The sequence below is a fragment of the Globicephala melas genome, chromosome 13 (assembly GCF_963455315.2).
Source record: "Globicephala melas chromosome 13, mGloMel1.2, whole genome shotgun sequence".
NCBI lineage: Eukaryota > Metazoa > Chordata > Mammalia > Artiodactyla > Delphinidae > Globicephala > Globicephala melas.
The window spans coordinates 54,763,777-54,779,652 of record NC_083326.1 but is presented as its reverse complement, the minus strand read 5'-3'; the positions used below and the strand labels follow the sequence as shown (position 1 = coordinate 54,779,652).

Below are 15,876 nucleotides of genomic sequence, written 5' to 3'. Positions count from 1 at the left end.
GCTACTATTTCCGGCTATAAATTAGAAAACTATAAATATAATTCACTAATATACTAGACAATTTCTGAATGAAAAGAGTAAGTTTCTATAATTCTAGGTAAAATTTGTTGATTTTGGAAGAAAAACCAACTTCCTAAACGATTATTCTTTCTTTTTTAACACCACCTATTTGGGTTTTCCTTTCCTTTTTGTGCTCTTTTACTCATATTCATTTATCCATCCATCCCCAATCCTAAAGGATATTTCCACCATCCTACTCATAAATTAAATACTTCACCTGAAATGAGGAGGATGGACTAAGGAAGGAGAGGGGAGGAATCTGTGGTCCAATACTTGGCACAGCTGGCATCATTACTGGCTTAGGGATGCTGAAAACTATTGACAATGAGATAGCCCAAAAATTTCTCCATGGAATAATCATTACACAATCTAGATATAATATAAGGCTTACTATGAAGGAGCCAAAAGATATAGTGATTTAGTGATTTCCATTTAGTACCACGGGACTCAAAATCTACATATTCTTATCTTATAACAGCTTACCTTACAATGAACAATCAATTTTGGTTGTGCTGTTATATTGTCTGATTCATCCAAAACTTCTACCTGAAATGGGAAAGCTGTTCCATTTTCTATAACTAAAATTTCAGAATCAGGTTTCACTTTCAATCGATGAGGGGGACCTACCAGAAAATTATATAATAAAATAGAGATTCAAGTTTCTAAAACTGAAATGTTAAAACAGCAAAAGAAACAGCTTTTAACATTTCAAGTTTTAATATCTTTTAAATAATGCCAAGAGAGAAAAAAGAAATATCCATGTTTAATCATTTCTATCCCCCAAATGCATATATTCTATACATCACGAGAGTGGTCTCAATTATATTAAAATGTTTGATGTCTAGACTTAGTTTTATGTAACAAGCTAAGACATGGTGATAACTCATGTTAGAAATCACCCAAACGTGAAATACTAAAAAGATTCTGGAAAAAAGTATTCAAGAATAAAAATAAAAGTTTATTAAACTACTTTTTTATTTACTACTTTTAACTTTACACAATGAGACTGATTTCTCAGGCACACTACATACCTGTCTCAGGTAATTTTGTTCAAAGGATCAGTTCATATAATGACATAACCAGATAACTTACTTGTTAAGACTGCCCACAACACTTTGATATCCTAAGCAAGCTGCACCACAAGTTTCCTCTAAACTAATAAAAGAGGGTTTATATTTCTGCAGCAAGATGACCTGATGTGCCCTATAAACACTGATATTTTAAAATACAATTTATGCTAAATAATGGGAACACAAGTTTACAAAGAACAGTTATATCAAAGAACAGTGTTTTTACCATATGCCAACTCTGTTCTCAGAATCCTTACAATGATCTTGATCAAGAAGGTAATATTATTATCCCCATTTTATGGATGAGGAAACTGGGACCCAGAGAGATTAAGTATTCTGTCCAGGTCACATGGCTACTAAATGGCAGACTCAGGTTAGATCCTAATTTTGTAATTTGAAACCTCTTGACCATTATCACTACACAGTCCCACTTGCTACTTTACCACGTTTACTCGCAAATTCTAAAAAAATATTAGAACTATCTGGTTAATAAGAATTTCCTTTGAGTAGATTTGAGTAATCCATACGTTTTAGCTAACCTCTTAAAATAAAAGCGTTGTAGGTAAGTATTAACACATAACAGTTTTTTCTTATACGTCTACCAATGGGCCAATCTTTACTTCTAAATCAATTCATGCCTCAGGGAAAGCTCAAACTACACGAATTTGTGAAAGGAAATAGCTATTTTGTTTCTTTTCATTAAAACCAGTAAAAAAGGTCATATATGGACAAAGATATGATCTCAGTATTATTAATATTAGAGCTAAAACTTTCATAACAAGTCCTGTTCTAGGTGTTGTACAGCATATGCACTTCTCACTCCGCACAGTACTGTGTTAATGAGAACTCATGCATATTGGAAGCGTATCCTCCACTGAGTTACCACCGAAACCATGCAAAGTAAGGGCTGCCCATATTAACTCATTTAATCCTCACAAAAACCCTGTGAATTATGTATTATCTCATTTTACACATGAGAAAACCGAGGCACAGAACAAGTGTACCTCACTGGTAAGTGTCAGAGCTTAGATTCAAACGCAGAAGGGCCGATGCTAGAATATACTCTTTGAACCTCCACAATAGACTGATTCTCAAATTAGCTGGCTTTTTCTACCCTAACTTTACTGCAACTTCATTTACGAGTTGATAAATCATTATTCAAATTAACAACATAAAAGCATAAGAAACTTTCCTTCTTAAAATATTAAATATTTAGTTATATCAGAAAAAGGACAGATCCAGTTCTAACGTAAGTCTAATTAGTATATCCTTAAGAACAGTTCCCCAATATAGTTTCAATATTCACATTTTTCTCCCAAGATTATTTTTAGAACTTCACTCAAGTCTTTCTAAACGTTTTCCTGTCTTTTATTTTTAACTGGTCATTTCTGTTAGCACTATGTTTGTCATTCAAATGTATTTTCAAGATTTGTACCATATCCAAACCAAAAAACACTTCACCTTTATAAGTGTCATTATATTTTATCATAAGAATATTATTTAAAAGGTAATTAGGAATATTTCTTAAAGTAATATTACCTGGCAGTAATCTAATTTTCTGAACCTTTGAGTCTTCTTTTAAACCCGGAAAAATAACCTTCAGAGTAAAATTCTGTTGAGAAAATTATTTTAATTAAATTTAAGTCCTAAATAAATACTTAAGTAATTTACTACCTCAATTCTGATTTACTTTTTGCTTTTCATTTTCATACCATTATAGAAATCTACTCAGCAAATTTATATTGACTAAAATTATCATATATATGTATGAAAGAGATGCAGGTGAAAAAACTGATTTATATTGCCTTCTTTATAGATAATACTATCTTTGAATTCAAAAGGCATAACCTCTGAATAATTATCAGAATTAGGATGGGCACTATAAAAAATGTGGAAAGTAGTGAAATGGAAATAACCCAATATCTAGACATATCTAAAAACAATGCAGTGTTCTAGATTAGATCCTGGAATAGAAAAATAATTGTGGAAAAACTGGGAAAATGTTAAAGCCCAGAGTTTTGTTAATAGTATTATATCAATGTTAACTTCTTAGTTTGGATAAATATATAATAGTTGTATAAGATGTTAGTAGAGGAAGCTGGGTGAAGAGTATATGTGAACTCTCTATACCATCTCTGAAACTCTTCTGTAAAACATAATTATTTCAAAATAAGAAGGTTTTTAAAATCTAGAAATCTTTTTAGCAAGTTTATCTTACTAAAGTCAAATTTTCCACACTTTTCAAGTTCTTTTTCCAGAAAAAGCTTAATTCAGAAAGATGTACAGAACTTGCTCTTTAATTTGATTAGGTTATACAATGCAGTATAGTATACAGTACTTAAACTTACATGCTCTATTTTAAACATTATTTTGATAGGGAAAATTTTTAAAATATATATTGAAGGTAATGATACAATGGAAAAAAAGTAACACAATACTTAAGTTACTAGCCACAGTGTTCACATTAGTCATATTAATCTATTAGCTACTTTATATACTTAACTGAAAAATTACCTTATTGGAGTTTGTCTTTACTATCTCTAAACTTATTCCTCCCAAAACACTTCCCTTATACAAATACCAAACCCAATACTTTTACAGAAGTGAGCTAAAGTTTCTCATATTTTTGTTCCTATTCTAAGAAAAACATTGAAAAATGAAAAAACTTACAGAGAAGAAAGAAGCAACATAGTACTAGATAACTGTTGTAAACGGCTTTGAATGCAAAAAGACTGGAATGAAAATGAAGACAGTTGAAAATATTTAATTCATAAACGTTTAACAAACAACAGCAGCAAATATGCTGGTCTTCTCAAGAGATGTAAATGGTAATGGTATGTCGGGTGACATGATCCTGATTAATTCCTAAGAACCTGACATTACTGTCATCTTGTCACAAAAATAGGTTTTTAAATTTCCAATTTCATTTTTACCATATAAGAAATAACATGCATTATAACATGTATGTACAATGCTTACCTTGCCTTGACAAGAGTTTACAGGGCCCTTAGCTGTAACACCTCGAATGACACAATTTGGGCCTTTGGTTATTTCTTCATAACGTAAAGATAAACCACTGGAAAAAATAAATTATTTTTTAACTTTCCCTCCATTACCTACAAATAAGCTGCAAATGTTCTTTTCTCTTTTCTTTCTTTTTTTTTTTCTAGCTGTGCCACATGGCTTGCAGGATCTTAGTTCCCTGACCAGGGACTGAACCCGGGCCCTCAGCAGTGAGAACACGAAGTCCTAACCACTGGACTGCCAGGGAATTCCTGCTGCAAATGTGTTTGTCTTCTCATATGACATTCTCATTTTTAATTCATTTTTCTAATAAAATTGTATTTTTTTAAAAGAGAGAAACAAATGAACAGAAGCAAATTCCCATGAGATTTTTACAAAGAAAAATGATCCAACAAGTATTAATAAGTGATACCATTCGTGCAGTGAGTAAAGATACAAGGTAGGAAACAATGAAATGCTAGACCATGTATACAGGCCAAAGAAAATGAAACATCCAAATCGATCAGGCTTAAAGATGTCTACAGACTTTGTCCTGGATTCTTTCAAATCCTTCACCCACAGGGATTTTAGAGACTTTCTGGCACCTATTAAACTGAATGGCAATTTTAGATAAAGTCCAAATAATTAAGTGCAGCCTTGTGCTAATGTAACCTTGCTAGAATGTATACTGAGACCCTCTAATCTACTACTATGAGTAATGTGATTCCTAAACCACCTTTGACCACCTGTAGATACTTACAGTGTCAACATTTTACTCTGTAAGGGGTAAGGTGATAAAAAAGGAGGAAAGATATACCATGATGGAGAAAAGACCTAATTTTTCTGAAGAATGAAATTAAATATTTAGATATTATCTGAATAAGCTGTAAAAATTAAATAACATGGCTTGTTTGAAAAAAGCTCTAAAGAGGCATGTAAGGTAAAATAAACTCCCTGAGAAAGATGGACATTAACCACAGACATCTACTTTCACTATCTCTTAAAGCCTCACTAATATAAGAACAAAGGGATTCCTTTTATTTACTTTTAAAGGCAAAGATATGGGAGGTATGGAAGAAGAGACAAGGACAATAGAAATTATCTGCTAGAAAAAAGGATAGACAAGTGGCAAATGACCTAGTAACTTCCCAAGAAAACTGAACTGTGAAACAGCAATGGAAGAAGCTCAAAACCAATATATACCACAGAATTCCCAGGTACCATTAAGGAACTGGTGTTATTAGGTACCCCTAGAAGCAGGGCCAAAAAGAAAGGCCAAAAAAAAAAAAGGTGGGGGGTTGATTAAAATTTCGATCCCCAGATCTCCCCTCTCCACCTCTGGCAGATGACTGGAAAATTATTCTCTGAAAAGGTTTAAGCAGAGAATCTGTGAACCTGGGCACAAAAAGTAAGTCGCAGGAAAGGGTAAAATACTAAAAAGAATACAAGGGTAATCCTGAACGGACCGCATAGGGATACTGAGACCTTTTCATTCCCATTCCTACCCTAGTCTTGCTCTTGGACTGGCTAGGAACCTGGACAGGCTAGGAACCTGGACAGCCAAATTATTCCCCTCCAGGCAAGAGACTAAAGATTGTTCTTTGAGCAAACTACCCAGCCCAAGAAAAAGACCTCAAGATACAACAGGATTTCCCCCAACAAAATGTTACAGACAGATCATCCTGTAGTGGAGTTCACACTCAACAGCCTCTCCCAAACTCTCACACTCAACAGCCTCTCCCAAACTCCTATGTGCATTTTAGTTCTCCATCAGATATAAAAGCAGATGACCAAAGATTAACCAGATATATGAAGAAACAGATCAAAATCCAACAAATAAAAAGCAACTAACTTGGAGACAATAAACATTATCAGTGTAGGTAACCTTTTTTTAAAAACTACCATTTATTTATCAGCAAAAAAAAAAAAAAATGTGTTACATTCATAAAACAAGAACAGAATCTACAAAAGAACATTCGGAGAACCAGGAAGAACACTTGGAAATTAAAAATACAGCAAAAGGAAAAACTCAATGGAAAGATATAAACATAAAATTGAGAAAGTCTGTCTAAAAGTAAAACAAAAACACAGAAAGATTAAGAAAAATGGAAAAATTAGGAAAATCAGAGAACCAGTCCCAAAGGTACATCATCAAATAAATAAGGATCCCCCCCCTTCAAAAAAAGAGAAAACCGTGATGATGGAAGGTAGAAAATGAAGTACTTCAAATAATGAAGAGACCTATACAAAGATGTACCATTATAAAATTTTGCCCTGTTGAGAATTAAAAGTGGGTCCCTATAAGCTTCCAGACAGAATACATAGGAAACATAAAAAGGAAAGTTAATCAGAACAAGTTTAAATTTATCAGCAACAGGAGAAGCTAAAAGGCAAAAATGGAGCAATGTTTTTATAATTTCGATGGAAAGTAGTGTTCAACTTTCAATTAAATCAATCAAGTAGAATACAGACATTTTCAGAGCAATAATTTTATCTTACATGTAAATCCTTTCTTAGGAAACTAGTGAATAATGTACTCCAGCAGAAGGTAAGGGACAAGGGATTCTTTCAAAATTGAAGACCCAGGGAAGGTTAAATGCTAAATAAAATAAGCTACTTAACAATCTCACAAATTCAGGAATGTTTCCTCAAGGACCTGAGAGCGAACTCTACGAAATTTAATCATCAATAAAGGTAAACCCCTATCTCCCAGTTTCCTGGGCCTAACTTCTGATCAATTGACTCCAAATTGCAAACTCTACTCCCAGTCATAAAGATACTTAGCAATTTTTCTTGAAAACATGAATGTGATAGATTTTATTTACTTACCCATGTAACAGAGTAAGATTTCCTTCCTTGCAATCTCTATCAGATTGTGATGAGAATAATCACATTCTGGTTTACTGATTATTCAATAACAAAATTGTCTTCTTTCTCTTCTACCTTTGTGAAGAAGTTTTCTAGCTTGACAGTAGGTTTTGTTTTTACTATATTTCCCCAACACAAAAGACAAAGGGTACTCCCAGGATGAAAGTGAAGGAAGATCACAGAAGGACAAATGTAACAAGCGTAAGAACAACTGATCCAGACCAGAGCACATGGCAAAGTTCCAAGAAAGATGTCTACAAGAGTATGAAACTGAGGGACTTCGCTGGTGGTGCAGTGATTAAGAATCCGCCTGCCCTTGCAGGGGACATGGGTTTGAGCCCTGGTCTGCGAAGATCCCACATGTCGTGGAGCAACTAAGCCCGTGAGCCACAACTACTGAGCCTGCGTACCACAACTACTGAAGCCTGCATGCCTAGAGCCCATACTCCACAACAAGAGAAGCCACCACAATAAGAAGCCCACGCACCGCAACGAAGAGTAGCCCCCACTCGCCGCAACTAGAGAAAGCCCACGTGTAGCGACGAAGACCCAATGCAGCCAAAAATAAATAAACAGAGAAAAAAATATGAAACTGATAGGTTATCTATGTACCAAGCAGCTTGAGAAGAGACCAGGCAACTGGCAGAGAGTTACTTAGCAAAGAAAAAAAGAACAACAGTTGTGCAATGAAGAAAGTAATTAGCACTTACATAATCATAATAAAGCAAGCACTAAATACTGATCAAGCCAGAATACAACTTTAATGAAGAATGTGGGAATAGGAAGGAGGTTTATTTGTAATGTGAGTGGCAACAAGAGAGTGTGTCCTCATCTTCCATAAGTCAAGAGATAATGCTTAAAACTGAAGAATCAAGAAGTAACAATATAAAAGTTACTTAGAGGGCTTCCCTGGTGGCGCAGTGGTTGAGAGTCTGCCTGCCAATGCAGGGGATACGGGTTCGTGCCCCGGTCCGGGAAGATCCCACATGCCGCGGAGCAGCTGGGCCCGTGAGCCATGGCCGCTGGGCCTGCGCGTCCGGAGTCTGTGCTCCGCAACGGGACAGGCCACAACAGTGAGAGGCCCACACAGTGCAAAAAAAAAAAAAAAAAAAAAAAGTTACTTAGATATGTGCAATAGGTACCAAAACATTCAAGTAAGAAAGCTGAAAGTGGTTCTGAGAAGTCGATTGTGGGTGGGGTGGAGAGGGCAGAGGAACTACTCTTTTTTTATATAAACCTCATCCAACTATTTGATTCTTTAGGCTACATGTGTGAATGATTTTTTGTTTAATTTAGTTAACACTGAGAAAAAAACAAACAAATTTACTGAAGGTAAATTCACATAGCCAGGCCACCAAGATTTTTTTTTAAGCCCCAAATCTTAATTACCAGTATGTACGTGTGATAGAGACTTTGTGTGTAAGAATGTCCTATCAAGGATAAGAAGGAAGTTTAATTGAAAACAGGGGTCAACTAATGCACAAATATTTTCCATTTGTGACTAGACATTATTTTTAGTGTTTCTTATTAAGCACATAGATGCTTAAGTATTCAACTCTTCCATTATGGTTTAATATTCAAATGAATATAATATGTCAAAATCACTTTTTGCAACTCATTTTCAATACTTTTTGTAACTCTGTTTTGTTTTTCAGGAACTTAACCATGGTATAAATCTGGACACTAAACTAGTCTGTGAGCTTCTAGAAGGCAAATACTATGCTCTTATTCACTTCTATATCTCCAGCTGGCAAATGCCTGGAATACAGTACGTAGTCAAATGATTAAAAGAGTGAACAATTACACCAACAGGGGAAAAAAGTACACGGCGATAGCAAAAGCATACATTAAAATGTGGGCCCAGGGACTTCCCCGGCAGTCTAGTGGTTAAAACTGCGCTCCCGCTGCAGGGGGCACGGGGTTCAATCCCTGGTTAAGGTATGATCCTGCGTGCCTCGCAGCGCGGCCAAAAAAAAAACAGTGTCTCCAAAAACGACAAATTTGGCAGAAATTTGAAAAACAAGAATTCTTCCTAGGCACCTCAAAAAAAGGTAATGGAAAACAATGAACATCCTCAATTATATAACTGGACACATTGTTTTTCAGGGCTATTTTTTAATATAAGCCAATCATGTCACTCTATAGAGCTCTTAAGTAAAGGCAAATTCTAAGGAAGGACACAATTTCCATGGGAAGTGTAAACTTTATTGCTATGGTTTTAAAAGCAAACCAAAATAAATTTTATTAGCAGGTTAAAAACCTACCAGTAGGTAACCACTAAGTTTAAATGGCCATAATTTCTAAGCAAACAACAAAATAAACATGGTATGGTTTATAAAATTGCCAGGAGAAGTCATATTATACTTGCAAAAAGAAATGGACTAAGACAGAACTATATCAGTCTCACCCAAACAACTGTAACAGTAAATTCAGTCAAAACAAACTTTATTGAGGTAATGCATGTATGACACTACAGCCACAGAGAATAGACTGGGACTAAACAAATCCCCCAGATATCATAAAATATCCACTAAGCATTTTAAATAATAAATCTGAAGTTAACCGAACATAAATAATTTAAGCTAAAAAAAGAAAAAAGTGAATACTTAGCAAATATGAAAACTCAGATTACCTTGCTTCAAAAACTGGCTGAATATCAGTTGATAGTTGACTAGTATGACCAAATTCATCCTGAAACTCCAGAGGGATATTGAATGGGACTCCAACACGAAAAGGAAGATCCAAAGGACCAAATGAAAATTTCTCTGGTTTACCCTCTTAATAAAAAAAAATAAACATGAAAAGAAAATTCATCCGTCAGAAGATTCATTGTAGGTAGAAACATCCATTATATATATGGAAGATTAGACTACAATAAAGATGGCATTTTAAATCTGTGCAAAGTTTATATAAATTATATCTATAATCCACCTGTAAAAATAATAAAGCTAGAACTTTATCTCACACCATGTATAAAAGTCTAGAGAAAGAGATAAATGTGTTTTCAAACTATGAAATTTTCGAATATAATAAAGGAATATGTTTATAATTTTATCATAGGAAAAACTAAGGCAAAACACAATACTCAACAGCTATACAACGATGTATTTGATAAAGTTCAAAATATTTTATTAGATACAAAGTTAACAGAGAAGCTCTATATGAGAAAGTACTTGCAACGTATGCAATAAAGGATTAAAATCCACAATACATTAAAACTTCCTATAAAGATAACAGTTTCAAGTCATCCCCTGGGAAATTATTAGAAATGCAAATTCGAGGGCTCACATCATCCTACTGAGTCAGAAACTCCAGGAGTGAGGCCCACCAGTCTGCATTTTAGTAAGCCCAGCAGGTGGTTCAGGTAAAACTTAAATTTGAGAACTACAGCTTTACACTATTAAAATAGGCATAGTAGGCACTTCCCTGGTGGCACACTGGTTAAGAATCCGCCTGCCAATGCAGGGGACACGGGATTGATCCCTGGTCTGGGAAGATCCCACATGCCACAGAGCAACTAAGCCCATGCACCACAATTACTGAGCCTGCACTCTAGAGCCTGTGAGCCATGACTGCTGAGTCCAAGTGCCACAACTACTGAAGCCGGCACGCCTAGAGCCCGTGCTCCACAACAAGAGAAGCAACTGCAGTGAGAAGCCTGCGCACCATAATCAAGAGTAGCCCTCGCTCCGTGCAACTAGAGAAAGCCCGTGCGCAGCAGCAGCAAAGACCCAGCACAGCCAAAAGTAAATAAAATAAATTTAAAAAAATTAAAAATAAAATGAAATAGGCATAGTAAAGGAACAGACTTTCACAGATGACAATGTCCAATAAAGGCTAGAAGAGGTACACAACCTAATAATTAAATAATTTAACCACCAACTAGGCTAAATATTATAATATAGGTTAGCCAGGAATGAGCATAGGGAAACAAGAACCCTCAGTCTGTTGATGAGGGTACAAAACCTTTTGGGAGGGCAACCTGACAGTAAATATGTATAAAATGTTAAAGCACACACATTGCAGTTGGCAATTCTACTTCTTGGTATCCACTCTAGAGATATTCAAGCACTTGTACACAAAGCATCATAATTTTTTTCCGTATAGGAATGTGATTTGTAACAGCCAAAAACTTGGAAACACCTGAAATGTTCATCAAAGAAAACTGCTGAACTACAGCATGTCCGTACTGTAGAATGTTTCACAGGTGTATTTAAAGAACATGATCTGTATGTACAAAAAGGAACACTCCCCAAGGTGGTTGTCTGATTAGAGAAGGCAAGGTAATCACAGGCACTTAAATCAGCTCTCTAAAACCCCATAAAAATGTGGCACTACAGAGATTTTTTTCAAAGGGGCCTAAACCTACAAAAACAATGAACAAGAAAAAAGACAACAGTAACAGAATTTGAAAGCTGGAGAATATATGGGCAAGTATAACTGACTTAGCAGAAAGACTCAAGAAATCAAATCCTCAATCATCAACAAAGCAAGCAGGGAGCCAATTTAATTCACACTATATTAACACTCAAAAGTCTCAAGAATGGCTCTATCAAGTAGGAGTGAAATTGAAATAAAAAAGGAAGACTTGTTCAAGTTTGTTTGAGAAACAGTTCCTCAGATCCCACCCCTCAACACACAGAGCCAGTCTACTGCCTTCCTCATCTTCAGCAATATCTGGAAGGTTTCTTCTCCAGGAAAGGTTAAGAGTTGGTCCAAGGAGTAAGGGACACAGCACTACTGAAAGCATTACAGTTTACTGAAAATAGGAAAATCAAGTGAAAGATCAATACTGAACATGAGCAATCCCACAACTGGGCATATACCCTGAGAAAACCATAATTCAAAAAGAGTCACGTACCACAATGTTCACTGCAGCTCTATTTACAATAGCCAGGACATGGAAGCAACCTAAGTGTCCACCAACAGATGAATGGATAAAGAAGATGTGTACATATACACAATGGAATATTACTCAGCCATAAAAAGAAACAAAATTGAGTTACTTGTAGTGAGGTGGATGGACCTAGAGTCTGTCATACAGAGTGAAGTAAGTCAGAAAGAGAAAAACAAATACCGTATGCTAACACATATATATGGAATCTTAAAAAAAAAAAAAAAGGTTCTGAAGAAGCTAGGGGCAGGACAGGAATAAAGACACAGACATAGAGAATGGACTTGAGTACACAGGGAGGGGGAAGGGTAAGCTGGGACAAAGTGAGAGAGTGGCATGGACATATATACACTACCAAATGTAAAATAGATAGCTAGTGGGAAGCAGCCACATAGCACAGGGAGATCAGCTCAGTGCTTTGTGTCCACCTAGACAGGTGGGATAGGGAGGGTGGGAGGGAGACGCAAGAGGGAGGAGATATGAAGATATATGTATACGTACAGCTGATTCACTTTGTTATACAGCAGAAACTAACACACCACTGTAAAGCAATCATACTCCAATAAACATGTTAAAAAAATAAATACTGAATATGAAACCTCTAACAGTCTTCCCCAGCTTGGCTCCCCAAATGCTGGCACCCAGGTGTTTACACTCCACTCTGGGAAATCTGAACAGCCAAAGAGAAAAAAACCTAAAATTCTCTTATCATAATCTCCCCAAATGATATAAACACTCTCGAATGTTCTATTCTTAACTGTGTGCAAATAACTAGTAATGTAAGAGAGCATCTAATAGAAAGGACCCAGAGCAGACGTGTAAAAAAGCAACATGGAGGAAACAAGCTATGAATAAAGTTTGAAAGCGTCAAGAAAAAATGCCACTATTATTAATAGCCTCAGAGAATTAATAGATACTGAATCCATGAAGTTGGAGAAAATACTTTGAAAAGGGAATAACCAGAGAATATTTCAGAAACTAAAAAAATTATAGCAGAAAGGAAAAATTCAATAGAAAGTGTCGAACATCATGTTAAAGAAGTCTCTTGTAAAGTACAGAAATAAAACCAAGAGATGTAAAGCAGAAAAAACAGTATTAGTACACCAGTCAAGAGGTCCAACGTCTTAACACTAGATGTTGTAGAAAGAAAAAACAGAGTAGGAAATCAAAGTAACTCAAGAAAAATCCCTAGAATTTAAAATTTCAGAAATTGGGACCCCCCCACACACAAAAAAAATTATCCTAACTTCTGGGGATTGCGGAAGAGGGAGAATAGGGGCGGTTGGACTGGGAGTGGAGGGTGTTTAACATGCAAAAGTTAGGAATCAGAATAACTTTAGACTCTACCAGTAACAAGGGAAGCTAGAAAACAATGATGCTTTCAAACGTTTATAAGGAATATGATTACCAAGCAGAATTATAAAGCCATTCTAAGACCAAGATGGTTATACAATTGGTCAAACATCTTTTATTAAATTACCTGTTTCCCTCTTGATTTAAAATGCCACCTTTAGCATACAGAGTTACATACTGGTGTTTTGCTTACCTTTGACAGAAAATTTAATTGCTTTAGATGGTAGTGGTCTTCCTGCATAAGTGTCTGCATTACTTTCATTCAGTACAACTTGTAATTTCAATGTATAATTCCCCAACTTTTGAATATTTTCTGGACAAATTAAGAAGAAATTAAAATTCAAGTAAATGTAATACTGATAGAATTTTTAACATTCAGAATAATAACTCACCCATTTTTTTAAACCAGTAAGGCCATTTTCCTCCATGTTGACTAATATGTGAAATGATTTCTTTATTTCCATTTGGAGCTTAATAAAAGAAAAAAATTTTGAGAAATTAAATATAGAACATGAATAAGAAATGTCACACTAGCATCAAATGTCTACCTGCTATACATTTTTTAAGGTAGTTTTGAAACCTCGAAAAATCTAAAGCTATCCTATTCAAGTCAATAGCATAATGAAAATTTATTCATTCAGCTGATTAAAATTCCTTTATTTCAATTCTTAAAAATGTATCTGTAAATAAGCTTAACTGGCACAAACAAAAGAATATAGAAATAATTTTCTTTTGACATTGAAAATCATTTCTTTAAAAGTTTTCTTAAAGAGGAAAATAGCATACTTTATTTACATAGAGTAATCTCTAAGACCTAGTGCTCTATTAAGAGACAAAAGCAAGACCTAAAGTAGAAGAAAACAAATAGAAGGATGATATCACTTCTCTGAAATATTCCTTGTTATTTATTTTTGACTTTGGAATTACATGACTTAAAATATTCACAAAATAGAATTAAAATAAAGCAATTCATAAGCAAAACCAAAATGTAGGTAGGCGATATGACCATATTAAAAAATTTTTTTAAATTATTTCAACTGACTTCAACTTTAATAACTTTAAGGACAAATAGCGCTTCAAAGAAGTCAAATTTAATCTAATAGTACTATTAGTAATTTTATAAGTATCACTATTTTGAAACTATATTATAGGATAAAGCAGTAACTAACTGTTAATGTTGTTAAGAATCAAGATTTTCAACATACAAGAAATGAAATCAAAGTGGTTAAATAAAAACTCAGAATATCGATATGAATTCATGTTTTTTCTTTTCCAAAAATATTCATGCTTAGCTGTCAATCGAAAAGGCTTAGAAACAATTTCGCCCAGTGGCCATGAGCAATCCTAACACTCAGGCCTCTAAATGCCATTCCCCACTGAAAGGAGCGGGGACAAAGTTAGAGAGTAGCATGTACATATATACACTACCAAATGTAAAACTGATAGCTAGTGGGAAGCAGCCACACAGCACAGGGAGATCAGCTCGGTGCTTTGTGACCACTTAGAGGGGTGGGATAAGGAGGGTGGGAGGGAGACGTAAGAGGGAGGAGATATGGGGATATATGTATATGTATAGCTGATTTACTCTGTTATAAAGCAGAAACTAACACACCACTGTAAAGCAATTATACTCCAATAAAGATGTTAAAAAAAGAGTAATGGATGAATTGAGGTTTAGGGTAAACATGTACAAGAAGATTCTAGGATGTCTTGAGCCAGAAAGCAAGAAAGCTCAAATCAAAGACAAAAAAGGGTCTTATCAAGAGGACAGAGGAGCAAACATGAAAGCACATCAAAATCAAGGAAGCATGTCAAATCTATAAAACCCCATACATTCAGAAAAACACATTTATAAAAATCAAAAAAAAACAGTCTCTGAGCACCACAGTACTGTACCAATTCCTGACTGGTAATTTGCAATTAAAGAAAAAGGATTAAGCCTTTATACTGCCTTTCCTATAAAAGCTGTGTTTCAGAGTAAACCAATGACCCTAACTGAAATTTATTACTAACAAATAAACTAGGAAGGATAATAAACTGGGATAATAAATTAGGAAGAAATAAAAGAATGAGGGGATCACCATTTTGCATACCAAATAACTAAGCAAAAATCATTAATGGATGAAACCATTACATCACGGATGAAAGGAGAACTTTATAATCATATTAGCCAAGTGAATTCAATAATCCATTTTAGCAGCACTAAAAGTAGGACAATTAATTACAGTCATCAAATGCCTCTTGATGTAATACCCTAAGAAACACAAATTCGCTATGGAGTATGGATTCTTGCTTTAGGGGGGAAAAGTGGTGAACCTAAATCTGTTTAAGCTTTTGGGGTAATTTCCAGTCTTCAGGAAATAGAACAAACAATGGAACAAGTTAAATGACATTCCAAAGAAACAAATATGTGAAACACTCTACAGTAAAGTGTACATTTAAAAAATAATTGAAATGGTAAATCTATTATATATACTTTAACAAAAAAAAATCTTCTAATTAAAAAATATATATATATACAGGCAGACCTTAGAGATATTGCAGGTTTGGCTTCAGACCACCACAACAAAACAAGTATCGCAATAAAGCAAATCACATAAATTTTTCCGTTTCCCAGTGCATATAAAA

General features: G+C 34.8%; 1 protein-coding gene across 1 annotated transcript in view; it reads right to left on the bottom strand.

Annotated features, from left to right (window-relative positions):
- The window catches only part of SMCHD1 (structural maintenance of chromosomes flexible hinge domain containing 1), a 128,751-nt gene that overhangs the window by 63,727 nt on the left and 49,148 nt on the right, over nt 1–15,876 (bottom strand). Inside the window, exons 18-23 of the mRNA XM_030836690.2 lie at nt 13,641–13,718; nt 13,442–13,561; nt 9,634–9,778; nt 4,110–4,206; nt 2,670–2,742; nt 544–683 (exon numbers count right to left, since the gene is read on the bottom strand). Of these exons, the coding sequence (XP_030692550.1) occupies nt 544–683; nt 2,670–2,742; nt 4,110–4,206; nt 9,634–9,778; nt 13,442–13,561; nt 13,641–13,718 (653 nt within the window). The remainder of the gene's footprint in view (nt 1–543; nt 684–2,669; nt 2,743–4,109; nt 4,207–9,633; nt 9,779–13,441; nt 13,562–13,640; nt 13,719–15,876) is intronic.